General features: G+C 35.5%; 1 protein-coding gene across 1 annotated transcript; it reads left to right on the plus strand.

The window, feature by feature from the left end:
- The first annotated feature begins 3 nt into the window (after positions 1-3).
- On the plus strand, positions 4-23,728 carry TM2D1 (TM2 domain containing 1). Its single transcript, XM_037498525.1, has 7 exons — positions 4-212; positions 2,573-2,646; positions 5,573-5,681; positions 8,761-8,852; positions 14,525-14,598; positions 21,584-21,712; positions 23,404-23,728. Exons 1-6 carry the CDS (start codon positions 46-48, stop codon positions 21,692-21,694), a joined length of 627 nt encoding a protein of 208 aa, XP_037354422.1. The 5' UTR covers positions 4-45; the 3' UTR covers positions 21,695-21,712; positions 23,404-23,728.
- The last annotated feature ends 4,037 nt before the right edge of the window (positions 23,729-27,765 follow it).

Genomic DNA, 27,765 nt, shown 5'->3' on the forward strand with positions numbered 1-27,765 from the left:
GCGAAACCGGAGCCGGAAGTACTGGGGGACACGCGGGTCCCCAGCATGGCGGCCGCCTGGCCCTTTGGGCCGGTTGTTCCGGAGGTCGTGGCCGCCCAGCTCATGGGTCTCCTGTGGTTCGTGTCAGCCACCACGGGACCGTGGGGAGCTGCCGCTACCGCCGCCATCGGGGGCGAGGAGACGCTTAAATGCGAGGACCTCAAAGTGGGACAATATCCTCTGTGAGGAGCCCCCCCTGGGGGGCAAGGTAGATTTGCAGGCGCTAGTGGGTCGGCCCTCTCCGCGGGCTGGGGTAGTGATGGAGGGAACGGTGACCTTTGGCTTCTGTGACCGAGGGTTCCTGGGAGGTGAAGAGACATGGGGGATCGGAAGATCAGGGCCACCCTGTGTTGTTTCCTTGGGTTTTACTGGTCGTTGTGCTTCCTCTCCGGTACACATTTTTTTCTCTTAAATTGGTGGGCTTATTTGTTCCACAAATCCTGAAGTGTTCCAGCCCCTACGTAAGGCACTAGTGATGCAAAAAATTGTTAGGCTCGACCCTGGAAGTTTGCTGACTTGGGAAGAGACAAATAAGTCTTTAATAACGAAATAGCCAGTGTGGGTGTTCCGTTCACCATTAGATGTGCATGTGTTACATAATGTCATCCTCAAGTTTCTAGAGATACCAGGTGCCATGGGGCAAATTCCTGCTGCAGTTTGTAACCTTGGGCACTGAAAGGTTCGGCGCGGTAAAGAAAAGGAGAGCCAGGCTACATTTCTCAAAGGGAGGGTAAGTTTATTGCGCCCCCCAGGCGGACCTCACGCACCCAAGGTGGGGGTCAGTGAAGCCGTGCACGTTGTTAGGGGGAAGCAGGGTTTTATAGGGTGAGGAGAGGTCAGGTGGGTAGTTGGGCTCCTATGGGGGGAAAAGTTTGTGGGGCAGGTAGAGGTTTTTTGTCTGAGAAGAGACTCGTAGGGGGAGCGGGGAGGCTCATTGTCCTCCAGGCAGGTATCCGCATTCCTGCCCCCCAGGTGGGCTTCCTGGTTGGCTCCTGCATTCTGGCTTCCTGCATGGACCTTTCAGGCACTTTATTGGAACTTTTGTTTTCTGAGGAAATATGTAGATAGCAGTGATACCAACTTAAAGTTTTCAGATGTTTAAATTACTCAGATAGGTAAATTACTTACATGTTGCCTAGCACATAGTAGGAACTATATGTTAGCTATGTGTTTACAGATGAGAAAGCAGGCCTAAGGGGTTGAGTGGATCTGTTTATTTAACACAACTTTGATAATGGGAGGAATTGTTATAGAGCAGCCCCAATATTAAATGGGTTCCTGGCTGTGGGTCCTCACCCGCGCGCTTTAAAGGGACTTATGAATACTCTACTACAGACACACACAAAAGGTTAATAAAAGGTTTATTTACAAGAGAAAAGGAAATAAGGAAAATGTACAACTCAGGGAGAAAATAGGGAAATAAAGTCTTTAGTGCGTCCTACCCGATCGGACGACCTGGAAACCCAAAGTCACTCTCAGAGCTGGCCGGTCGCTGCGAGCTGGCGGAGAGCCCAAAAACGGGGGATCCCCAAAGCCCACGTGTCTGCCTTTTGTATCCACCTGGCTGCTTAACCCCACCCTCAGGTCCCAGCCACCTTCCCTTTGGTGATGATGGGATTTGGAGTTCCCAGTGTCTTTGACTTTGACCTGGGGTGGGGGTGGAGTCCACAAAGCCTATATGGAATTAGCTTTGGGACATCCTTTTTCCCCTAACAGAATGAGAAGAAGTGGTAATTACATTCAGATTTGTGCAAAATTAGATAGCAGTTGTATGCAAATGGTGGAACACACCCCAAAAATCTAATAATGGGAGACAGATAATGAAAGCTTCTACGAAAGAAATACTTAAAATTAAGAAAATTCTGTCCTACAGTTATTTTTATTTTAGCTGGGGAGAAGCAGCCATTATCAGATTATTACAGAAAAACTCTGATTGGCTGAATACTTGGAATTTGAGAATGATAGACCTATTAAGTTGAGTCTTGGTTTTGCAAAAACGCCTAGGTAGTTTTCTTGAAGAAATTAATTGAGCGTTATGAAAAGCTGTGCTTGAGAAAAGTCGCTGAGCATATAGGACTCTAAGGTGATAATAGAGGGAAAATGTTACTTCTACCATTAAAATGAGGTTTTTTTTTTTTTTTTGAATAGTGACTCAAAAACTACAGTGGACAAACTTTCTGAACTAACTCTGTCAGAGGATTATTTGTTTCATGGAATTATGCATGTGGCAATACTTGGGGCTCCATAGGAAACTGATTTTTTTTTTTTTAACTGAAATTGTCATGTATTGTTTGTGCTTGTCAATGTCTGGTGTTCTTTAAGGATGGCATCTCCTGGAATTTCCACTATATAATTAAGTTAATACACTTTCCCTGTAATAAATTAATGTTCAGATATTACTTAGTACCATGAAAGTATGTTTGTCCTTGTTTATTTGGATACATAGCAGCCTGTCTTTGAATACATAAACGAGCTATTAAAGACAATAATGTTTATGTTGGAAAGTAGTTCATATTTCCTTGACTTTTCTTACATATATTTGTAAAGATCCAAAAATAAATGATGCTACCCAAGAACCAGTTAACTGTACAAACTACACAGCTCATGGTAAGACTTCCAGAAACATGTTCTTTAAAATAATTTCTTACACATTAATTATTTCTTAATGTATGATCACAAAAAACAATGTTTTTTTAAGTTTTTCAGTTTCTAGAACAACTTAAAATTAGATAACTTGTTAGCAATTGTTACTATTTAATTTTAAAAAGAAGAATCTTACTCTCATAGTTATATAAATGTGGAAGTTTATATTTTCGTTCATTTTTTCAAATCTTTAAGACGAGTTTATATACCTTTCTTGATGTCTTTATTTACCAACCTGTATTATATGAAGATAGTTCTTTAGTTAGATTTTCAATTATTCAAAAAGAATTTGTAATGTATTAGTTCACAAAAGGTGCAGGTAGGGGATATGTCGCCCATATTATATACTTAACAAAATATACTTAGGTACCTCCTAAGTATGAAAATAGTGTGGTAATGATTTTGATTTGCATCAATATTTTCATAGCTACATCTGTTAACTTTTGCCCCTTCTCTTAGTAGATCTTAGTGTCATTTCCTTACTTTTATCTGGAGTCAGTATAAGAAATAGTTATGTAAACAGCATCTATTGTTTTGTAATATTTCATTCTGAGGACCTGCTTTATTGTGTTCTGTTTCCCTCGTGTCATGAACAAACCCAAATTTCCTGCAGTAGTTTAAGAGGTGAATTGCTATGTTTTTTTCCGATTATATCATAATGGCTCTGTAAAGCTTTTTGCCTTAATCACAAGGAAGTTCTGAGCTAAATTTGTGACTCAATTAGTATCTTCCCTTTGTATTTCCTAGATAATTATTTCTTCACTTTCCTTCCTTTAATTTTATTACTATTTTTCTTGCTTAAATGGTTCTCAGTTGTATTGGATATGCGACTTTTAGTGCAAGAACTTAGTTCTACATATTTGAATAAAAAAACATACTACGGGTAATGTAGATTGAACTATCAATTCAGAAAAGTTTAAAAAGCCTGTACTACTCTGGCCTAAAAAAGGACAATGATTTGCTGGAAATCTTAAGTATAAAGACAGAAAATAAATACCATTTCTCTCAACAAAACTCTGAGGTCTCTGCTTTTTACTTAGATTATTATACCGAGTTCTATGTATATGTTTAAAAAAAAATCTAGTTATTGAAGCAAAACACAGATAAACATTTGTTAGAACTACCCTTTTACTCTAAAATGGTGAAGGAGGAAAAAGCACTAACATTTATTGACTGACTACTATATGCTGTTCCTTGTTGTAGGCACTTTATATCATATTTAATCCCCATTGTCCTAAAATGTAGGTAATTTCAGTACTGTACAAAGATTCCAAGATTCTGAAAGAGGCAATACACCCACGATCATTCTCATTCCAAAGTTCATGTTCTTGACACTATGAAATGATAAAGGTATCAGGATAGTACTTACTGGCCCATAGGAAATTCTACAAGAGTTACTTCGTCTTACTACTATCTTACGGTATCCAAATCAAAATATCAAAATTTACTATGTTCTGAATTAATATACTGCATCAAATCCTAGAAACATATATTTAGAACAAATAATAGAAACTTAGTTTTGGGCAACCATTATTACAAATTGATATAAGCTGAAAATACAAAATAAGGCCATGTAAAATTTAATAAATTACCCAATGACTTTCCAACAAAAATTAGAGACGTATTCTTTACCTAGAGATGAAGTGAAGGGCTTTAATATTGTGTAAGCCTGACCTGTCACCTTTGTCAGAGGCAAGAGATTCAACTAGATGAGTCATGAGTCATCTAACCCAATGTGGCCATTTTTTTTTTTCATTTCAGGATTTTTGAAATTATTTTTATGTTTTACATCATTGTTCATTTTTATACAATATTTGCTTTCTCCTTTCAGGTATAGTACCCGTAAAATTCCCATCACCAATTCACCAGTGCACCATCACCATAGTCCCTTGTATCCTCCCGTGTTTTGATCCCTCTCTTTCTCCATCCCTTTAGAATGTCACTGATTTATAGTTGCCTGATAATTTTGGGGTTTCTTGTTATTTTTTTTCTTGATCCCTTATTTGGTTCTTCAGTATTCCTCCTATAAGTGAAACATCTGATATTTTCCTTTTTCCTTCTGACTTATGTCACATCCCTTTCAGCTCTATCCAAGTTGCTGTGAATCACATGAATTTATCTTTTTTGATTGCTGAATAGTATTCCATTGTGTATATATACCATATCTTCTTGATCCAGTCATCTATTTTTGGACATTTGGTTGGTTTTCATTTATCACTTATTAAAACTTGTGCTGCAATAAACATATGGGTGCAGGCATCCTTTTGAATTAATGTTTTTGTGTCCTTTGGGTAGATTCCTAGGAGTGGAATTCCTAAGTCATATGGTATCTCCATTTTCAGTAGTTTGAGGAATCTCCATACAGCTTTCCATGGTGGTTGGACCAGTTTGCATTCCCACCAGCAGTGTAGCAGAGTTCCTTTTTCTAATGTGGCAATTTAAATTCATGTTATATTTTATGTTGAGACTACTATATCATGTCATCTTTACCTTGCATATATAAGATATACAAGATATATATAGTATGGGCCTCCTGGTGGCGTTGGGGTTAAGTCTCAGTGCTATCACTTCTATGGCTTGAGTTTGATCTCCGGCCAGGCTGCTTACCCACATATGGCACAGCAGACCTCCCCTGTCTTGCCTGCTTTTCCCCTTAACAGTGTATTTCATTAAATCTGCCTGTTCTGGCCTATACCCCAGTTCTACACAAAAATTAAAAAGAAAAAATTTTTTTACATGATGCATATATATATAGTAGCTTTTCCTATCTAGATCTCATGTCAGATATTATTTTGGAATATGGTTTCTTACATGCTTTTCTAGTCTCAAAAAAAATTACATGGTTTCCTACAGAAAAATATGATTGTATCTTGCCCTTCTCTCCCTTCAGTTCTGTGTTTTCCAGCACCCAACATAACTTGCAAGGATTATGGTGGTAATGAAATACATTTTACTGGAAATGAAGTTGGTTTTCTCAAGCCCATATCCTGCCGAAATGTGTGAGTACATTTATTGAAGCTAGATTTTGTGTTTCTTGCCTATGTTTTATCTTGATTACATGGCATGAAGAGATACAAAGTTTATTTGTGGGAGGGCCTTCCCGGTGGCGCAGCGGTTGAGCGTTGGGTTGCGAAGCTGCCCGCGACCTCTGCGGCGCTGGTTCCATCCCCGGCTGCTCCCCAGCCACCCAAGGAGGGTCCCACATGGCGCGCAGACCTCTCCTGCCACCCGCTGCTCCCCTCAGCAGTGTATTTCGGTCCCTCTGCCTGCTCTGCTCCCCGCTCTGGCTCCCGTGAATTCTCTCACCCTCCCACGCTTCTGATTGTACCCAGTGCATGTATAAACAAAAAAAACAAACAAACAAATAAATAAATAAATAAAACATGCCTCTATTAAAAAAAAAAAATCTTTGTTGGAGGTATTAAGAGACAATTTAAACAACAACAAAAAAAGTTTATTTGTGGGAAAGATCATGCACTAATATAACTTTCATCTTTTTGCTTGTCACAAAAGTCTCTTAAGTGCTCATATTACTTTATAAATACAATTTAACAACATATAAAAGCTTAGTGGTTCACTGTTTGGGGTGACAACTATAAATTGCCTCATGCTATGTCAATTCAGTCCATTTATGCTACCAAATAAGTAATGAAAAAAATTGGTTTTCAAAACTTGGGAGAGTTCTAGAATGCAAATAAAAGATTGTGTGCCTGAATATTTGAAAAGATGTTAATGATTAATTGTACACTAAGAGCATTTTGAAACTTGGTTTTACTCTTTGAAATAGATATGAATGATGAAGGGATATTAAGACAAATGACTATTTTGTTGGGAATGTTCTGTTTATAGCACTTACTGAGTTTGCTTTTAATTTTTGCTGTAGTAGAGCTAATATTACTATTCTTTGCTCTGCTTTTTGTAAAAAAACATGATTTAGTTTTACCCATTTTTATTAATTGCTGGCGTTGTATTTTTACCTTTTAACTATATGTTGTTGCATTTTATTTGATAACACCTATTTGCAATTTTATCAAGAAATAACTACTATTCAACTGTTTCTGTAAGTTACTAGCATTCTTAGAAATTTCTCTTAGTGTCTCTCTTTTGGCCCTACTAAACTGAATTAATAAAGGGCATTAGAGTCCATCTGGCGGTGTAATCCTAAGCCAGTCACTTAAACTTTTGGAGTTACAAGATCTCCTATTAGTAAGGTAAAAAGTGTTAAAATGAATTATTTCCAAAGTACTTAGATATAGTTTAGTCCATTTTCAAATTTATAGATTGGTATTTCTGCCTAAACATTCAAAATAATTTGCACTGTTGATCTCTATGTTCTTAACACACTGTCTTTACTTATCTTCCAGGATACCACACTCTTATTAATACCTTCTCTGTCTCCTTTCTCATTTTTTCCTTCAACAAGATATTTTAATGCTAGAGTATTTCAGGGTTTAGTCTGTGAATTTTTTCTCACTATACTCACATAGCAGTCTCAAGGCTTTAATACTTCCTATGTCCTTGTAACTCTCTAATTTTATGTTCATCCCAGACTTCTCTCCCAAAACCCATACTTAGATGTTTTTTGGACAACTTTACCTGAATATCTCACAGACATCTCAAACTCACATATCCAATGCTGAAATACAGGTCATCTTTCCAAGGCTTAATCCATCCTCAGCCTTCCCCAACGCAGTTAATGCTACCTTCATCCCTCTAGTTACTTAGGAGAATTGTTTGGCATTATCATTACTTCTTTCTTTTATTCATATCCTAAATCTAATATAACAGAAATATCCAGTTGGTTGACTTCAGAGTATATCCAGAGTCTGATCACTTCTCACTGTTTCTTTTGTTATTATTCCAGGTCATACCACTTCTATTTCTCACCTGGATGACTAGAATAGTCTTCACACTGCTTGCCCTGTGGTGGTTTGAATTTGTTCAGCAAGTGTATCCCTCTCAGTCCCTGTCAAGTGGGCAGTGTATACTTCCCACTTCAATGATTCTGGGTTTGATTTGATTTGGCCTATATAATTTAGCAGGTGTGAGGTTAAGCAAAGACTTAAATGTGCTTGTGGGGCTTAACTTTCCCATTGTACTTTGCTGGTATGTCCTGAAAAGAACTTAACCCAGTAGCTGCTGTATCTTCAGCCTGGAATGTAGAAATACTTAAGTGAAACTGAGTGGATCAGAATCTGCAACCTAAGCTTAGCCAATTTCAACCTGAAGAAGCATCTCAGCATCTGAACCACAGCCAGTCACAATTTTCAAGTATGAGAATAAGTGCTAATTGTTGTAAACCTCTGAGTTTTAGGGTGGTTTGTATATACAACATTATTCTGACAGTGGCTCACAAATACTACCCTATAGTCTATTTTTAGCACAACAGCTAGAGTGATTATTTAAAAATCTAAATGAGATCATATCACACCCCTACCTAAAACCCTGCAGTAAGTTACCCTCTCAGAAAAAAAGCAGACTCTTTTCAGTGATATCCAAGGACCTGCATGATCAACTCTCCTTGTCCTTGTTAAGTTTCTGATATCGTCTATACTTCCCATTTTCACTCCACTCTACAGTGAATTTCTTAATAGACCTTAAACGTGTCAGGTATGTTGCCTTGCTACAGCAATTTCTTTTGCCTTAGACACTCATCTCGCAGAGATGTGGCATTGCTAACTCACTACCATGCTCAGTTCTTTGTTCAAATACCACCTTTTCATGAGGCCTACACATACCATCCCATTTGTATAGCCCTTCTTGGAGCCCTAGCATACTGGATTTCCTATACACCCTGTACATTTTTTTTTTTCATATAATGATTTTCTAATATATGATTTACTTTTAAAATATGTTTATGTTTATTGTTTGCTGCCTCTAGATTGTAAGTAGGGACAGGGATCTTTGTTCATTCATCCCAGTAGCCTAGAATAGTGCCTGGCATGCAGTGGCACCCAAAAAGTAGTGATTGAATAGGTGAATGAATCAATTAAGAAATAGTAATTACTTGTTTTGTTTTCTAAAGTTGTTTACCTGTTAGAAATATATGCGTGACACTCAGGTTCTAATTTTGTGCAGAAATGGCTATTCATACAAAGTAGCAGTTGCACTCTCTCTTTTTCTTGGATGGTTGGGAGCAGATCGATTTTACCTGGGATACCCTGCCTTGGGTAAGTATGTTTCATTGAAAAAAAAGGGGGGGGCCTCCCCAGTGGTGCAGCGGTTGAGCACTGGGCTGTGAAGCTGCCCGCAGCCTCTGCAGCACCGGTTCTATCCCTGGCCGCTGGCAAGGGTCCCACATGGCACGCAGACCTCTCCTGCAGCGCCCACTGCTCCCTTCAGCAGTGTACTTCATCAGTCTGCCTGTTCTGCTCCCCGCTCTGGCTCTGATGAATTCTCTTACCCTCCTGCGCTTCTGACTGTACCCAATACTTGTATAAATAAATAAATAAATCTTTTTTAAAAAAAGTCTATTAAAAAAAACCTTGTGAAACTTTTCCTTAAATATTTGTATTCTTACAGATTTAGCCTCTGCATACTATTAATATTTTCAAGTTCTGTAACTGTAGTTGAATAGTTACTGTTCCTCAGTGAGTATAAAGCTAACGTAAGTAATACTGACTTCCTGTATTTTTGTCTTCATGAAAAAAAACCTGCTCAAAATAGTGTAGGCCCTTAATTCAGACAATAGATTTGAGCTGTTGTTGCTAGTTCTGGGCACACAGTGGCTTTTCCATGAATATTTTATTTCAAAAATGCCTATCCCTTCAAAAAATATTTTCCTCCTACTTCAACCTCTGTCATTGTTGCTTTGGGAGTAGAAACTGCTTTTTTAGGAGAAACGGGTTTGAACTATGGCAACCAGCATAATCTGGTATGGAGCCTAACATTACCTTTAGCAAACTTCCTATACCTTCCTCCTGACTAATAATGATGGTAAATTTATCATCATTACTAAAAATTGTTTACATTTGATGATAGCTTTTGTTTGAACAATACTTTGACTTGTCTGCCCTTATTTAAGTCCTATAGCTCTCTGAGTTTCTCGTCCTCTTTAAATCTTCTTAACTAGTAGGGGAATTATCCCCAGAGAGGATAAGGGATTTACTGACTCTCCAAGCCTTACTTTATTGTTGTCATCCTTATTTTATGGATAGGGAAATTGTCACGAGATTAAGAGATTTACCCAAGGACACTCAGCTAGTGACCCAAATCTGAACCCAGACTTTTTGGCTCAAGAGTTCATGTTTTATTTTCCGTGGTATTCTGGTTCTATATTAGCCTTTTACTGAGCAAATTTAAAGTTTTTGAATGCTTTGCTTTCCCACTAGCAAAGCTAATCTTATTCTTTCCTTATTGCTACCTCCAGAAATCAAAGTGGAATCTTCACTGTGGGATTGGTGGAAAGCATGTTTCTGACAGTCTTATCTGGAACTCAGTCTTAAAAGGTCATAAATAGAAGTCAAAGTTTAAAATAAGTTATATATATATACATATGTACATATATATGTATGAACATATAAATTTATTCCATTAGGAGACATCTGTTCAATGATTACTACCTGATAAGTAATTAATGGCAATAATGATGATCACATGTTGGATAAAAGAAAATAAATATGTTGGTAGAACAGTTTATAATATAGCACTATTACAAAACCATAACAATGCTGAGAACACAGAAAATGAACTAATTTTGTTAGCTTTGAGGTGTGAGAGAATACCTCTTAGTTGAGTAACATTTGCACTAGGTTTTGAAGAGTGAACAAATTACAGAGATGTAGGGCATTACAGGGAACAGCATGTGCAAAAACACAGGACATGAAAGAGCATGTGTGTTAAGAGAATGGCAAAATATTTAGCCAATGGTGTAGACAAGATGGTGGCAGAAGATGACATGACTGCAGAGGTGGCTTGAGGTGAGGCTTGGAGTGTCTTGCTGTGGAGTCTGAACTTTACCCTTTGACCATAAATGTTTGTAAGCAGAGGAGTATCATGGTTAGATTTATATTTCAGGAACATGAAATTTGAGAATTGTGGGAAATGGCTTAAAATGGAGAAAGACTGGTGGCAGGGGCTGAAAGCTCATGATGCAGTAGTCTTGGCTTGAGTGATAGTGCAACTGAAGTTTCACACCTTTTGTTAGAGTAACCTACCTTTCCATACACAAAGGAAAATCATGTAATGAACAGAAGAACTCTGAGCTGATCATTTCATTTAACGTTCTTTTTATATGGTGGGTGGATGGATGGATGGATGAATGGATGGACAGACATAGATGGGGCAACTAGATTCATAATAAGAAAGCAAAATGACATGGTGATGTTTAGAATACATCTGAAGCCTTCTACCTTAAACCTCACATTTTCTTTATGTTCTCTTTAAGAGGATGGGACCATATATACTTTTTAGAAAGATTTCTAATATTAAAAAAATTGGGGGGCCTCCCTTGTAGCCTAGGGGTTAAGTCTCAGCGCTATCACTGTGATGACCTGAGTTCAATCCCTGGCCAGGGAGCAAACCCACATACAGAGAAGCAGACCTCTTTTGTCTCACCTGCTGCCCCCCTTATCAGTATATTTCAGTAAATCTGATCATCAACTAATCTTGTCTTAAAATGTAAAATTATAATGCTTGTAAATTTCCTAAATTTAAATGTTGTGAGGTTTCACTAAGAATCCAAGGTTAAGGAATTTTTGGTATTTTTCAATTGAAATGATTACTCCCATTTAAAAAATTCTTAAGGGGCCTTCCCTGGTGGTGCAGTGGTTGAGCGCTGGGCTGCGAAGCTGCCCATAGCCTCTGCAGTGCCGGTTCGATCCCTGGCTGCTGGCGAGGGTCCCACATGGCTCGCAGACTTCCCCTGCAGCACCCGCTGCTCCCCTCAGCAGTGTATTTTGTCAGTCTGCCTGTTCTGTTCCCTGCTCTGGCTCTGGTGAATTCTCACCCGCCCGTGCTTCTGACTGTACCCAGTGCTTGTATAAATAAATAAATAAATCTTTAAAAAAATAAATAAAATAAAATAAAAAATTCTTAAGTCAGTCAATTGATATGAAAATAGTTATAATAGAACTAAAGTTCTGTTTTTCTTATAATCTTTTTCAGTCTTCTTGGTTATGAAAAGCATTTTTTTTTCACTTTTTTTTTTTAATTTTATTTTTATAATCCCCATACAATTGCAACCCCCTTAATATTTATAGCTTTTAAAAATACTTCCTTAATACTGATTATAAACAGAATAAATAATGTAAATCAGGCAGATGTGAAACCTGCTCTTTTTAAGTAATTAAGTGTTGAATGTTATATCTTCAGTATTAAACAGGGAAATGTGTTGTCTGTCACCATATTTATAAATTCCTTAAATGCCTAAATATCTTAGATCTGTTCTATAGTATTTCTTTAAATGTGTCCTACCCCAAGAATATATAGCATTTACCCAAAGTTCCAAACGCATATGTCATTCCCCTTATCTAATATTTTATCTGAACAGGAAGCACTCATTATCATTTTTCTTAACCCCTTAAGAAGGGGTTCAGCAGCAGAGTACCTAGATTTTAATGAACTCATAATTGTTCTCTGTTTGAGTGTTAGCACATTACCAATAAGTTGCCAATAAATGTATTTTACATCATTGCTTAAATGCTGTTCTAATCATTTTTTAATTTTTTATTTTTTTACATCATTGTTCACTTTTAAACAATATTTGTGAACCATTTTTAATCATTGTTGTCTGCATAGTTTTCTACTGTTAGATGTAACTTAATTTTGAGGACTATTCCACCCTGTTAGATGTTTAGATTGTTTCTAGATTTTCGGTAGTCATAAACAAATATTTATCAAGCTCTTACTGTCTGTCAGGTACTGTTTAAGGAATTGACCTGTCCTTACCCTTAAAAAATTAAAGTTAGTTATAATAGAACCTGAAGTTCTATTTCAGGAAAACAGAGAATGAATGAGCCAAAGAATGAATGAGGCTGTTACAGATTTCTGATCAGCACTATGTAGGAATTAAGGAAGATGCAATAGATGCTTGGGTTGTGGTGTGTAGTGACTGACTGTTTTAGACAGGCAGGTTAGGAAAACTCCGAAGAAGTTACAAGGAGAAAAGGGCATATCAAAAACAAAGGCTCTGACATATTTATTTTTTCTTCTTAGAGTAGCAGGTAAAGATAAACTTTTTGGGGACCATTCTTAATATTCTTTTTATACACAAATTGAGGAAAGAAAACTAATTTTCTAAATTTACACTAAAATTCTATGAGAAGAGAGGTGCATCTCATTTAGAAATATGAGTGAACAGATAAAGTTTCTTAAGCAACAATAATAATATGCAACTAATGAAAAAATAATGAAGGAAGTTATTATGTTAGATAATGTATGAAAAGATAGGGATCTTTAGGAAACAGAAAAGCTGAGAAAATCTATCCATTCATTGAACAAACTACCGAGCATCTAAAATGTACCAGGCACTCTTGTTATGTCTAAGAACCTGGAAGTAAACAGAAAGATAAATGACCCTTCCCTGATAGGGCATCCATGAGAGAGATAGTAAACAAATATAAGATATAGGTAATTAGTGATTTGGGGGAAAAAAAACTGAAAATTTTATGTACTGTATATTGAAATAATTTTAAAATTATTACAAACATGTTATCCTAGTATTTACAACATCATTCTATTACATCTCTAATCCTAAGAAAGATTTTTTAAAAAATCATCTAATGTAACTGCATATATCAATCTTTTTTATGTATTTGCAAATTGTGTGCAGGAGGTGATCTCATCCACTCTTATGATTTTAGCTGGCATCTATTTGTAGTTGATACTTAAAACTACCCTTTCACGAAGAGCCTTGCTTCATATCATTTTTATATCTCAAATGGGATGTCTGGAAAGCAACTCAGGTTTAAATATAGAACAAATTACTCATCCCACCTCCACCCCCAATCTGTTGCTTCTAATTTCATCATATTTTTGTGTTATATTGTTATATATGTTCTAAATTCTTTGCTCTATCATCATTTATGTTAGAGTACCTTAGCTCTAATGTTGGAACCAAAGACTGAGGTATATGTAGTTCAGAAACTTGATTTTTTGTCTAGAGAGCTAATAGACATGAGACACATAGAAAATACTATAAGATATATTCAGGGTAACTGGGTCACTAATCAATTTTGCAATTTTTTTTTCTTTGAATATTAAATGATAGTTTGCCTCCCATCTTTTTTTTTATTTAAATTTTATTTTTTATATTCCCCATACAATCACAACCCCCTTATTTTGACCCCAAGCCCTCCTTTCTCCGCCCTCCCACCCACCATAGAGTGTCTCTGGTTCATAGTTGTTTGTTGATAATTTTGCAATTTAAACCTTAAGATCACTGTTTGTTCTTGATTATTTTTCTATGGTTTGACAATATTTATTTAAACTTTCTATTCTTAATGTATTTTAAAATTTGGATCACATAATGTATTAGACCTGAATAAATAAGGATTTTAAGACTAAAAGATATTCTATAACTCTGGTATACTGAGATTTAAAGATTTATTTCCTTAGGGCTTTTCTTTTAAGAAATCGTGTAAGACGATACTGAGTTCCTATTTGTACTGAGTTTTTATGTTATTCCTTATGTTTATTTGCTAAATGAATTAATAAATTTTTGGCAGCTTTTAAAGATATAGAACATCCTTTAAACTTCACATTTTAAAGTGAAGATTTGATTGTTAAAGTATTAATTATATATTCTTGATATAAAGAATTTGTCATATATAATGGTTGAGAAATGGAAAAATTTAATATTTATGACTTTCCAGGTTGTAAATGATTTTACCTTCTTTTCTAGGTTTGTTAAAGTTTTGCACTGTAGGGTTTTGTGGAATTGGGAGCCTAATTGACTTCATTCTTATTTCAATGCAGGTAAGTTCCTTTCAGTCTAGGAGGTAAACTACTTTTACATTCAAATTTGAGTTTTGTGATCTTCTCCTAGTATATTTTTCATTTTTTTCTTTAGCTGTCAGATCTAAGAGATTATAGCTTGTTTTCTGGTAACATTCACAACCTGTGCTCTGTGGATTAGTAGTTCTAAAAGACAGAAGATAATATAAAAAAAGATTCCATCCTTAAATATAATTTGTAAATATAAGTTAACTGAGTTAAAGATATTTATTTATTGGATAACTTCAGAATCTATAATATGTACTGTGAATCATTACCAGGGATTGAGGTTCTCAATCAATCCTGATAGTCACAGCCACATTATCAGTTACTATTACAAGACATTATAGAAATCTGATATTTATATATGAAAAAATATATAAAAATATATATATTATATATATGAAATATTTATATATATATGAAACAAAGATTTTTTTTGCACTGAACTGGTGCTGTAGTAGAATACTAGTAGTAGTCTCTTGATTCCAAGTTATAGAAACTGAAATCTAGCTCAAGCCAAAAAGAAAAATGGAATGTCTGGCACTCTATAGAAAATTTAGGAGTGGGGAGGCCTCAAGCAGGACCAAATGCGTACAATCAGATGATGTTCAGGATTCTCCTAATAATTTATCTCTGTTTCTGTGTGTTAGCTTCATTTTCTCCTGCTGACGTGGGTGTGAAAGCAGGCATAATTTGTAAAATACTATCCTTGAGCATTTAAAAGTGCAACCAGATGTTTTCCATTAAGTTATACTGAACTGTGATTAGCTTGTGAGGATTCCTAGAGAAAAAGATTAATTTATCACAATAAATATCATAAGACAGCATTTCAGTAAGCATTTATGGAGCATCTACTGTCTTCAGCAAGTATGTCAGTATGTATTTAGATCATCAGTTTTGCTCTTCTTTCTCTTACAGTATTTCTACTCCTTGATTCTGTCTGCTTGATGTTATCCTTAAACTTTAAAAGAAAGTCATAATCTAGGAGATTTTGGTACCATACTGTGAGGAGGGTGCCATACTGTGAGGAGGAGGCAGCATATGGACCAATAAGATACCAGAATTAAGCAAGGAAAATATTTGCTTTTAAAGTTGGAATTTTTCTGTCTTTATTCATAAACATATGCCTAACCAAATATCATGCCTTCTCTGACTGTGGGGCAGGCATGCAGGCATGAAGAGGCTAAGGTACTTGTGCACATATGCTTGGAAATGGGTTTCTCACTTTAAATAAAGATCCAAGGAATTTAATGTACTACTGGGTTTCTTTAATATGTTTCTTTAATAATTCAGTGTCTTTGACACCCAACCATCTTGTTAGTATTTTCACATTGGTTCATTCTTTGGTGATATAATTGCTTTGTAGCTTTGATTATATAAAATTATAGAACTGATTTGATTCAGCCACTGCTTCCTGGTTCATGTATGTCTCAATTTTTCAGAACATAATGTTCTTTTCTTAGAGATCTGAAATTGAGACTATCAAATTAAGAAATTATGGAGTTGGGCCTCCCTGCTGGCACAGTGGTTGAGCGCTGGGTTGCGAAGCTGCCCGCAGCCTCTGCAGCACCGGTTCAATCCCTGCCTGCCGCCGGCCACCGGAGGAGGGTCCCACATGGCGCGCAGACCTCTCCTGCCGCCCGCTGCTCCCCTCAGCAGTGTACTTCGGTCCTTCTGCCTGCTCTGCTCCCTGCTCTGGCTCTGGTGAATTCTCTCACCCTCCTGCGCCTCTAACTGTACCCAGTGCTTATATAAATAAATTAATTTAAAAAAAAAAAAAGAAATTATGGAGTTAGAATTGGGAGGTTTGAATTTATGCAGTAAATTTCCCTAAATGAAGCATTTTAATAGATATGGCCACTTTAGACTGCTTTCAAGTTTTCAGAAGTAGTGAAATAAGATGTGTAGACTTATTTTATACATTGTTTAACATCCTTAATATATAATGTTGGCAACATAGTTTTAGGGGAGAATGTTTTTTTTTTTTAGCAAATCAAGTAAATTTGTACTATAAGTATATAAACTTTGTTAATATTTTTGTCCCAAGTATATTTTTCCAATTTCTCATACCATTTTTTTATTCTTTATATCCTCATTCTTCCTATCTCTGATTTTTTTCTATTCCCATTAAATATTACTCCCCAGTGAATAGCAGTGTTTTTCTATTGGGCTTTAATCCCAGAAACATATTATGCATGAACTCAAGACCTGTAAAAACATACTTTGCTTCACAGTGCTAATAACAAAAATCCAGGAAAATCCTCTTTATGAAAAAGTCTAGTTATTTCATCTTTGAACTAAAACAACTATAAAGTCTAATACATATATTGATAAAGTAAGTAAATTTTACTGAAGTTTAATAAGAAAAAAATAACTTCATAGTTTCGTGAGTTTATGTATTTGTTAATAAAGATTTGAAGTTTCTTTTCTTAAAGAGATGCAAGTAATATGAGTGGTAAATATTATGAAGCAATACATGGCATTAATTCAGTTCTTTAGTGTATTCAACAAAAATCTAAATCAGCATTGTATGTATAGCATGTAGTCTTTCAATTAGAGGTAACTATTGTATGTAATTACTGTATGCAGGTATTCATAAGATAGTTCTGAAGATTTTATAATGTTCATTCTTTTGTATTACATATTTTCATATACATCATGAAGGATGGATTAGACAGCTTAACTTTTTTTTTTAAAGATTTATTTATTTATGCATACAAGAACTGAGGTACAGGCCAGAGGTGGGGGGGGGGTGAGGGGATTCACCAGAGACAGAGTGGGGAACAGAACAGGCAGATTAATTGAAATTCACTGCTGAGGGGAGCAGCGGGCAAGTTAGGAGAAGTCTGCTGTGCCATGTAGGTATCTCCCTGGCCAGGGATCGAACTCGTGTTGCAGTGGCTATGGATAGCTTCATAGGTTGTGTCTTAACCCCTTTTACCACCAGGGAGGCCCAACTTAACTTTTTTTACTGGAAAAATTATGAGAATATTTTATTACACTTAAACCTCTCTTATCACTGTACATTTTTAATTATACCAAAACCACTAATGTGTATGCGCCAATGCAAAGAAAAGAAAGTTTATTCTGTTAAGTGGAGACAAGGCAGCCACAGATCAGAAAGATGAGGATAGGTAGGGGAGAAATTGAAATGAGTTAGAAAGTAGAAAGTTATTAGAAGGAAGCTGATTCAGGGTTCTTTGTTGACAGTTTATAAAATTCTAGACAACATGGAAGAAATTACTTTCATTTTAATTCCCATTAACATACAAAATAGATTTCCTTAAAATGTTAATAACTACATAAGCAGCAGAAATTCACAGAAACCAACAAAAAATTTCCAACATATGAGTTTTATAAGTAAATTTATCTGGTTTATAAGATCTCATTAATTTGACATTTAAAATGTTACTTATCTCTGGGTCATATACTGTTGTATATTCTAGCCTTTTTTTTAACTTCTACACACCAAGTTTGACTTTTCATACATAAATTTCTTAAGAAAAAATTCTTTCTTACTCCCCTGCTATAACACTATGCGGATGCTAACCATAAACTTTTGCTGATTTGAACTGAATGTCAGTGAAAAGTATGGCTTTGATTTTACCTTGTTTAAATTCTTTGGATAAATAAGGTTCAGGTTATCAGTTGTCTCTGAGTGTGTTTGTTTGTTAAAGACATAGCCTATACCCTTGCCCTGGGAAATATATGCTGTTGATCAAAAGAAGGTCAAAACATATAGTTACCCTAAGTCTTACCAATACTAGAAAGTGAGTGAGAGTTAATGGTAGTTCATTAGATGCAGAACAATGACATATAAAAACTAGTGGACATTTCGTAGTTACTAAGTTGTTCTGTATTCTTTATTTAACATTTATGTGATTGGTTGGGGAAATAAACAGGAAAACTGAGGATACCAATAGTGTATTTAACATATGCTCTGTCAGAATAGCTTACACTGGTTCTGAAACTAACCTCATAACTGTGTTTTCCTCAGGAGATAAAATGGTGACTCCAACCATTTCTTAAGCAATGGTGTTTATGTTGGCCATTTAGGATTAATACTAACTAATCTTTAAATTGGACAACTAACAGAAAGCTCAACTTAAGTTAGTTTTAAATATGGTAGTTTATTCTATCATATAACAACTATCTGAAGATAGGGTGGTTCCAGGTTTTGTTAATTTGGCACTACAGGACATAATGAAGGATCAAAATTCATCCTTCCTTCTTCCTACTTTCCCTTCTCCTTCCTCTCCTCCCTTCTTTTCTTCCCTTCCTTCTCTTTGCCAACTTACGTTCCCTTTGGTTAGCATCATATCATTATATAATTATACTCAGAGGCAGAAAAATACCTGTTTCCTCTCATACATACACCTTGTTAAGGGCAGATAAGCTCCCCGCTGAATTTGTCTCTGTTAGTGACTGCCCAGAATTTCATTACATGTCCAGATGGAATTGATCTCTGGAAAGAGGATTGAAGTTGCTGTGATAGAACTAGTTGCTGTAGGACCAGAATTACATAGTTTGAGGAGAAGGAAATGTTCTAGTAAGATTGCAAAATTAGATACAAAATTGGATCATGTATAACCAAGAAATAATACTGATTTTTGAAACTGTCTTTTCTACCTGACAGGAGAAACAAAATCAAAATAACTTAATTTCCTTTAGGTTAACTGCTGACTTGATAAGATTTGAAAGCATCTGTGTGCTAACCAGTTTTTAGTTGAATAGTTCAATTTCCTGAGAAAGTCAAGCAAGCCTTGGGTTGACTTAATAGAAAATGTATGGTATTAAAAGGTCATCCAATCATATATATACCTTCTTTTCACCTTCTGAGTACTTTTTCTCAACAAGAGTAAATGAAATTGTCGGGAAGATGGCATAATGTGGAAAGAAAAAGATAATAGAAAAAAGGTTCAGTTTCAATTTTTGTACATATTTCAGATTTGGAGTTTTTTTGTTTTTGTTTTTGTTTTTGCCATATGAATTCATATACTTCTGTCTGGGCTTCACTTTTCCTTTGTTGATTCATCATCCAGTCGCAAAACATGACTTCTAGTCATGATGCTCTACAATGGTGTTCTTCAGACTTTGGTGATAGAACCCCAAAAACAGTGTTTTACAAACTTCCTACCCTCTTCACGTTTCAAGTTGACATTTTAGTTTTCTATCATAAAGTTCAAATAGTTGCATAGGATATATTTTCTAGTTTGCAAATATTGGCATATTTAAATGAAACTGTTATATCAATTTTAAAACATATCTAACAGAATAGAAATACCATAGCATTTTAAATGTCATTTACTTTAAAAAGACATGAATGAACCCTTCATTAACCATTATAATTTTACATTGTTTCTTTTTCTCTTTGAATTTTTATTTCTATTCTTCTTTGATAGAATTTAATCCTAAAACATAATATACTTTTATATTAAAAGTGTTCCATTCATCATATTATTAAAATTTTAAATTTTGTATGATTTCCATGTTGTCATCATACTCATTATGACATGTAATCCATCAAAATAGCATAAACAAGTTTCGAATTATTTCTAAATAAAAAAAAAATATTAGAAGAGCATCTTTTGAATGAGATGTAGCAGAGCATGTGTTTTTGTACTTTTTATTAAAAGAGATTTCCCTAAGTCTCAGATTTATCCTTTTGTGTAGCACATCAGAAGTTTTTACACTGCAAGGCAATGTGCCATCATAAGACTTGAGTTGTGCTTTGCTGGGACTATTCTTCACTGTTCAAGTTAGAGAAAGGTCACAGTGAAAGGGAAGTGGAACAAGGAACTACTAGCAGGATGCCCCGGCATAGCATGGTATGCCAGATACACCCCCTCAGGTGTATCCGGCAGCTCAGTTTTACAAAGAGCATTTTTGGGAATTAAAGATCTTAGAATCGATTCCCTTAAAACTCTCTTGGACCACATACACCTTGGTAAATCTGTGTACCCTTTAAGGCTATAGTTTGAAGATTGCTACCTTAAAGGACAATTTGTAGAGATTCTATTGATTGTCACAAATGTGATTAAGTGGACAAGGTGATTGTAATAAACTTACCTAGTTTTAGTTTTTTTCCCCTATCTTCCTTTTCCACTCTGTGTCAGTCACATACCTCATCTCCCATAGGGAGCTTGGCCTGGCCAATCATATTAATCCTGTTCTCTTGGATGCAGTAATTTGTCGAGCGATAGGCATTAAAACCCAGGTAGGTCAATCAGTGTCTTTCTCTGGAAATGATATATAAATACCAACGAAGGAAATTTTACTTTCTTTCTATTGGCAATGGAGCTTGAAAGATGAGACTCTCGAGCTATTGGTAACTAATTGAGAGTACATCCCTGCAGAGGGAGGAAGGCCAGATGAAAGATCTTATCAGCACAAAATTTAGCCTTTGAGGCCTTGGCTCCTGTAACTCTTTCCATCCTCTTCACCTACATAAGCTACTAAATTACTTTCTACTAAATTACTTTCTTTGCTTGGCTTAGTTTGAGTTACATTTTTGTTGCTATTTAAATAATTTTAGTAACAATTTAGAAAGGTAAACTCAAAGGACTGTGAAAATAGCTTTTGTAAGATGAGTAATTTTTTTTTATTTTCCTTGGGAAATTATTTTTTGTATTTTTTTTTTTTATTTTTTACATCATTGCTCATTTTTAAACAATATTTGCTTCCCCACCCCCTCAGGTGTAGTCTCCATAGTTTCCTTCACCAATGCACCCGTGCACCATCACCTCAGTCCTCTGTGCTCGTCTCTCCCTCCCTCTTATTCCTCTCCCGCCTCCTCCCCTGCAGGATGTCTCTGATTTATAATTGGATGGTTTCACTTATAACAGGAATATACGGGAACCAAATAAGACATCAGTGTAAAAAATAATAACAGTACAAAACACAACAAAGCAAAAACGGACCATTATAAATATGATGAGTAATTTTGAATGTTTTTCTCTTCTAGATTGTTGGACCTTCAGATGGAAGTAATTATATTATAGATTATTATGGAACCAGACTTACAAGACTCAGTATTACTAATGAGACCTTTAGAAAAACACAGTTATATCCATAAATATTTTTAAAAGAAACAGTAAGTAATATGAATAGCTAATCTTAATTATAGTATATTATCTGTGGAAGGTTGTGAGAATTTTTGGACCACAGGGAATTTGAAAGATCATCTAGTGTTGTAAACCTTGTAGTCTAATCTTTTGTAAAGCATTTTTATGTATGCTCATTGCTCCTGCAATTCTCACTTTACACTCATTCTTTGCAGTGAACGTGACTAAAGGACAAAGAAAAAACATCAGAACAAACAGAAAAAATAACATCACAAGAAGATATTTCATAGTATTTTAAAAACGTGTGCTGTCTAGATAGCTCAGTACAGAATAGTTTGTCTGCTGTCCCCTCTCCTAGGATCTCTCTGATTCTTAAACCTGTTTCTTCTTGTCTCCTTCCCTAAACCTGACAGTTGATGAAACCTCAACCTTGAATTAAAATGACTACTTTTTCTAATCTAAAGTTTGACCTTCCCCATGAAAATGATTAATTGGCCATAACTTTAAATAGGTGATACACCCGAAGATATCAGAATTCCTGAATCTACTCCCTGGCTCCCTAGGATTCTAGTACTGCAGGTTTTATTTTCATAACTGTACATTAGTCTATTCTAGTAAATAATTATCCAGTAATGCTGGACTTTTCAGTATTTTGGTAGACTAGCAGGAAAACAATTCCTTATTATAAACCTGTGAAATACAGAAGCTCTTTATAGAAGGTAGGATATATGGTACTTTTAGGTGATAGTTCACTTTGAACTATCTAGGAGCATTCAGAGAAAGGAGGCTGAGAGCAAGATTGGCTAGCTGTTTTGGCCACAGTGAAAGTGCTAAGATTTTCAATTGACTGTCTCAGAGAGTGCTTCTATAGGCTAGGAAGAGAATAAATGTTTATATTTCTGTTTTCTGTGTTCTACTTCACAAGTAGGATATGAAGTATAATTTTGCCTATAAAGTAGGTTATTTTTTTCTCATAATAAAATTATTGGATGTACTTTATATTTACTGTCATGTGAATTGAACAGGTCAAGTTCTGAGGAATTTATTCAACTGTCCAAAAAGACTCAGATCTTTTCTTAAAAAAATGGAAGAGTCTATGGGTTTAAAATTGAAATGAGGCTTCAAGATCCATTTGCCTTTTCTTACCAGGGAATAAATTCAGACCTAAAGAAGTGGAAATTAAACACACACAGCTAATTTATGCAAAACTGAATCTAAAATCTAGGTATTCTGTGCATTCCACTGCTTGTTCTTCATCTCTTCTCCCACCCCACACCCACCAGCTCTGTCATTTTGTATTAAATGCCATCGTTTTGGAAATTGTTACTCCTATTCTATGAGAAGGGAATAAGTTTCACATAACCTTATTTTCATACTATAAATTGTCTTTTTCAAAAGCACATAGGTTGTTTTAAAACCATAATGTGTAAAAATTAAGCAGATGCAATTTAAAAAGCAATCCCATTCACTGTAGCCTATTATATAAACATTTAATTGGGATTCCAGACTGAGATTTGAAATTTAAAACTTGAAGGACCCATTGAGAAGACTGATCTCTGCATTATCATGTATGTGATCTCTCTAAGTATATTTAGAAATACTCCAAGAGTTTAAAGAAAAAAGTCTTATGTAAATTAAGCATTAAACTGTGCATCTATAATAACCTCATTGGACTTTTAAAAAATACTTTGTTTTAATGTAATTCTTTTTTCTGTTTTAGGATTTGGACATCTTTGAGTTAAATAGAGAACTCTCAGTATGTGGAATTCCAGATTTTCCTTTATCCTTCTTCACATACCACTTGTGGATTCTGTATAATTTTTTGTTGTGTTGATATTTTTTGTGTTTTAGTTAAAAGTGTATTATTTGAGATTTATTTAACATGACTTTCTTGGAGAGCTGTTTGATAATAGAGTCTTTCTTAGTCTACTGTCTCTGTGAGACAGATAGGTTATTACCCTGATAGTCTTTAACGTCTTTTCCAAAGGCAAGTGGCCACTTGTCATTTTTGCATCTAAAAAAATAAAAAGTATGACTTATCCACATTTTTAGTGCTTTATTATTAAGAAAACCTCAAATGTTGAATATAGCTGTCTCTGTTTTTTTGGCCTTTCAAAGCAGTTAATCCATGATGTGAACAAATACCATTTATATTGCCCAGGGCTACAGTCTTGTGTATGACAACCCACCTGTTTTTCTGCAGCTTTCAGATCTGTCTTTGACTTGGTATCCAGGGAGCTAAAGATCATCAGGGAGTCTGAAACCTTGAGGCAATATGGATACTTTTGGCATTGATCCAGGCCTCTGAAGTGTGAACTTTTCCCTTTTCGCTTTGGGAGTGATGCACTGGCTCTTGGAAGAGCAGATGCTGATTCATCTAGCTCAATGCAGTTGTATTTGAAGCTGAATGGACAAGGTGAGAACACCAAACACATGATAAATGTCTTCCATCTGTTAGTACTACCAGGCAGATGCCGGCACAAATTCCTTCAGGATGCCCCAGTGTCTGAAGGAAGCAGCACCTGTGCATTAGCAGGTTGTTCTTACTGTATTTAGAAGAATTTTAAGAAGATGGAAATATATGAAATGTATCATACTATTATTTGCTCTCTTTAGTAAAAGACTAGCAAGTTCAAAAATTATAGGGGTCTGGATTCCTTAAGAATAAAAATCAATTTCTTATCACTCATTTTACTCAAAAGTAAATATATATATTTAAATATATATATTTATATATATTTACTCAAAAGTAAATATATATATAATATAATATATATTGTCATGTGAATTGAACAGGTCAAGTTCTGAGGAATTTATTCAACTGTCCAAAAAGACACAGATCTTTTCTTAAAAAGTGAAAGAGTCGGTGGGTTTAAAATAGAAATGAGGCTTCAGGATCCATCCATTATATATCCATCCATTATATATTATATATTATATAATATATATTATGTATATGTATATTACTGTTATCTTCATAGTATGTTATTCAGTAACTCCTTCTCCAGTTGGTGGAAGATTATTAAGTAGTGGTATATGAAGTGAATGTAGGTTAACTCCTAATGTACACCTGGAATGGTCTCTTTGATTCATTCGTCATAAAAATAATGAGTGTCTATCATGTGGAAGCACCAATCTGGATGCTTAAAATGCTGCAGTGAATGAAACATAAGTCTGTTTACACAGTCACTTAACTTCAGTTTTAAAATCCTTGTAGTCAAACCTTGAAAAGTAATCTTGCTACTTATACAGCTGCTAGCTTTATTAATTTGGCCAGGTAGGAAGTCTGTTTCAAAGCAGGTGCTTCTCAGAGTATTTATACAAATAAGCTGTACTCCCAAAGAGGAGTTGTTAAAATCTACAAAATTCCTTCACAATATATCTTAAACCTTCAGCCCTTGCTTTTACTATTATTTGCTAAATTTACTTGAGAAGAACATTTAAGTTTTTCTAGCTTGCATAATTCCCTGTTGCCTATTATATATGATTCCTTGACAAATGGTTTGTCTGTGTATTATTTATTTTTTTATGTGAATGCATTTAATGCATATGAATACAGGTTGGTATTTTGTGTTTTGTTGTTTTTTTTTTAACTTCTATGGCACACTGTTTCACTATGGCTATGGTAATAGTGCATGTCAGTGTGAAATGTGAGTTAATACCACTATATGAGATATTTTATATTAATTAATCCTGTTTTTAGAGCAGTGGCCAAAATTGTGAGATGGATTAACTCAGTCATTCCTTGGGTTACTCTGAAACCCTCTAGGGTAGAATGGAATGGATCCTTTCAATACTATAGAAATGTTTCTATAGAAACTTTTACAAATGGTACTCCTTTAGCCTGAAAGGATTAATAAAATTTCCAGAAGTACCTCATTACCCGGGAAGATTCTTACCCACACTGTATTAAACTAAAGAATGTATTTAAGACTTCAAAGATTATGTTAGGTGTACAGTTGCATTTGTTCATGGGACTGCTAGGACTATAAGAAATATTAGTTTTGTGTCTTTTTATATTAACCTGTATGCTTATGGCTAAGTATTAACTGATATTAACTACTAACAGGTAGCTAGGAAACTAAAATAGATATAGCAAGAAACTAGCAGAAGGAAAGTTCTTAAAAAGTCCAAGTCTAAGATAATTGATTTCCTCATTTAAACCCCTTAAGTATAGATATTTTCTAGGATTCTGGCACCTTCCCCATTCTCTCATTCAATCAGTACCCATTGTGTATTTTTCTATTTACAAAATGTAAACAAGGGCCTCCCTGGTGGCACAGGCAGTTGAGCGCTGCACTGTAAAGCTGTCCGCACTGTAAAGCTGTCCGCAGCCTCTGCAGTGTGGGTTCCATCCCAGCCGGCCGAGGAGAAACCCACATGGTGCAGCAGACCTCTCCTGTCTCGCCTGCTGCTCCCTTTGGCAGTATATTTCGTCAGACTGCCTGTTCTGTTTCCCTGCTCTGTCTCTGGTGAATCTGCTCACCCTCCCGCACCTCTGGCCTGTACCCCAGCTCTTGTATGCATAAATAGATAAATCTTTAAAAAAAAAAATTGAAACAAGCTTAAATTCAGAATTTTAGGAAAAAACACCAAAAGTTGCAGAAGAAAAATTCATTCCACAGCCCCCAAATGACAGTTAACATTTTCATATATTTCCTAGTAGGTTTTCCATGCATGTATTTTTTGACACAAAAATGATATCCATACTGTTTTATAGCCTGCTACGTCTCATTGTAAAGATTTTTCTATTTCAATAAATATTTTTCTACAAAATTATTTTTACTGACTACGGAGTATTCCATGTCTGTTTCATAATTTATTTAATTCCTTGTTTGATATTGAAGTTATCCCAGTGATTTGAGCATGTACATTTCAGATTTTTTCCTCTGTAATTGCAGTTATCTCTCAATTATCCTGTTGCAGATTAACTGGATAAAACACAGTGGTGACCTGTGACTACCCTTTGGTCTGCAGTTAGGCCACTGCTTGTTATTGTCGATTATTGCCTCACACATCCCAGGGACTGGAGAAGAGCAAAACTTAACAGAGTAGCTGCTAGAGAAGGGCTGCTGGTTATGAGGATAGGGGGATGGTAACAATTTTGTGTTTGGCACAGGTATCAAATAGTTCACTGAATTTATTTGCCCTCTGGAAAGCTTCCAGATGAAGACTTTTAAGAAAGAGTAAGTAAGAAACTTATTCTTAATGGTCTTCTCACTTGCTGAGCGGGAAAGGGAGGTAGGTAAGTTTGGGAAATAAGCAAAGTTACTGATTAAGAATGAATTAAAGAATTCTGAATAGCATTGAATACCCAACAGAGGTCTGGAAAAATGCAGTTGTGGTTGGGCTTGTTAGGATGCTAAGTTATTCATACCTACAACTTTTTATATAGTCTATAATATCTTAATTATTAGTAAATATAGCGGTGTGCTTTTTTATTTGGCCATTTCAAATGAATTGGTTTTGTTTTAGGACAGGGAGAGGGGGACATCCTTTTCCCCCTAACAGTTTAATTCCAGGGAATTCAGGACATAACAAAGACTGGAGACAAGCACACTTTGGCAAGATTCTGGACTGGGTTTACTCTGACCTTACAACTTAAAAAAAAAAAAAAAAAGCTGGGTGAAAAAAAAGTAAAGAGTAAATCAGTGTATGATTTTTTTTTTTGGTACAAAATTTCTTAAATACACAACAGTCTAACTTCATTCTAGCTATTGGTGGCATATGGCAGAGGCTCCAGATGCTTAAACAGGAATGGAATTAAGAATCACTATTGCCTCAGGCACAAGGAACAGTTTACCTTTTGCCAGATTTCTTAATTCCACCTGTGGCCAGGAGACCTTCCTCCCCCTAACCCTCCACCACCTTCACGTTTATCTCCTCCAGTTTCTTTTGCTCCTCTGTTCCTGCTCTATCAAGCCTTATCTTGCTATTCAATCTTGGGCAGCTTCAGCGGCTTCTTACCACCCCTGAAGCCACATAGGACACTTGCCGCCCCTTCCCCCAAACTTCTCAACCAGAATCTCTGTGTCAATGTTTTTAAAGCTATGTCATTGTCTGATGGGGCAAGAATGTTATT

This window comes from Talpa occidentalis, unplaced genomic scaffold, assembly GCF_014898055.3.
Source record: "Talpa occidentalis isolate TD23 unplaced genomic scaffold, MPIMG_talOcc4v2.1 talOcc4.9, whole genome shotgun sequence".
Taxonomy (NCBI): Eukaryota; Metazoa; Chordata; class Mammalia; order Eulipotyphla; family Talpidae; genus Talpa; species Talpa occidentalis.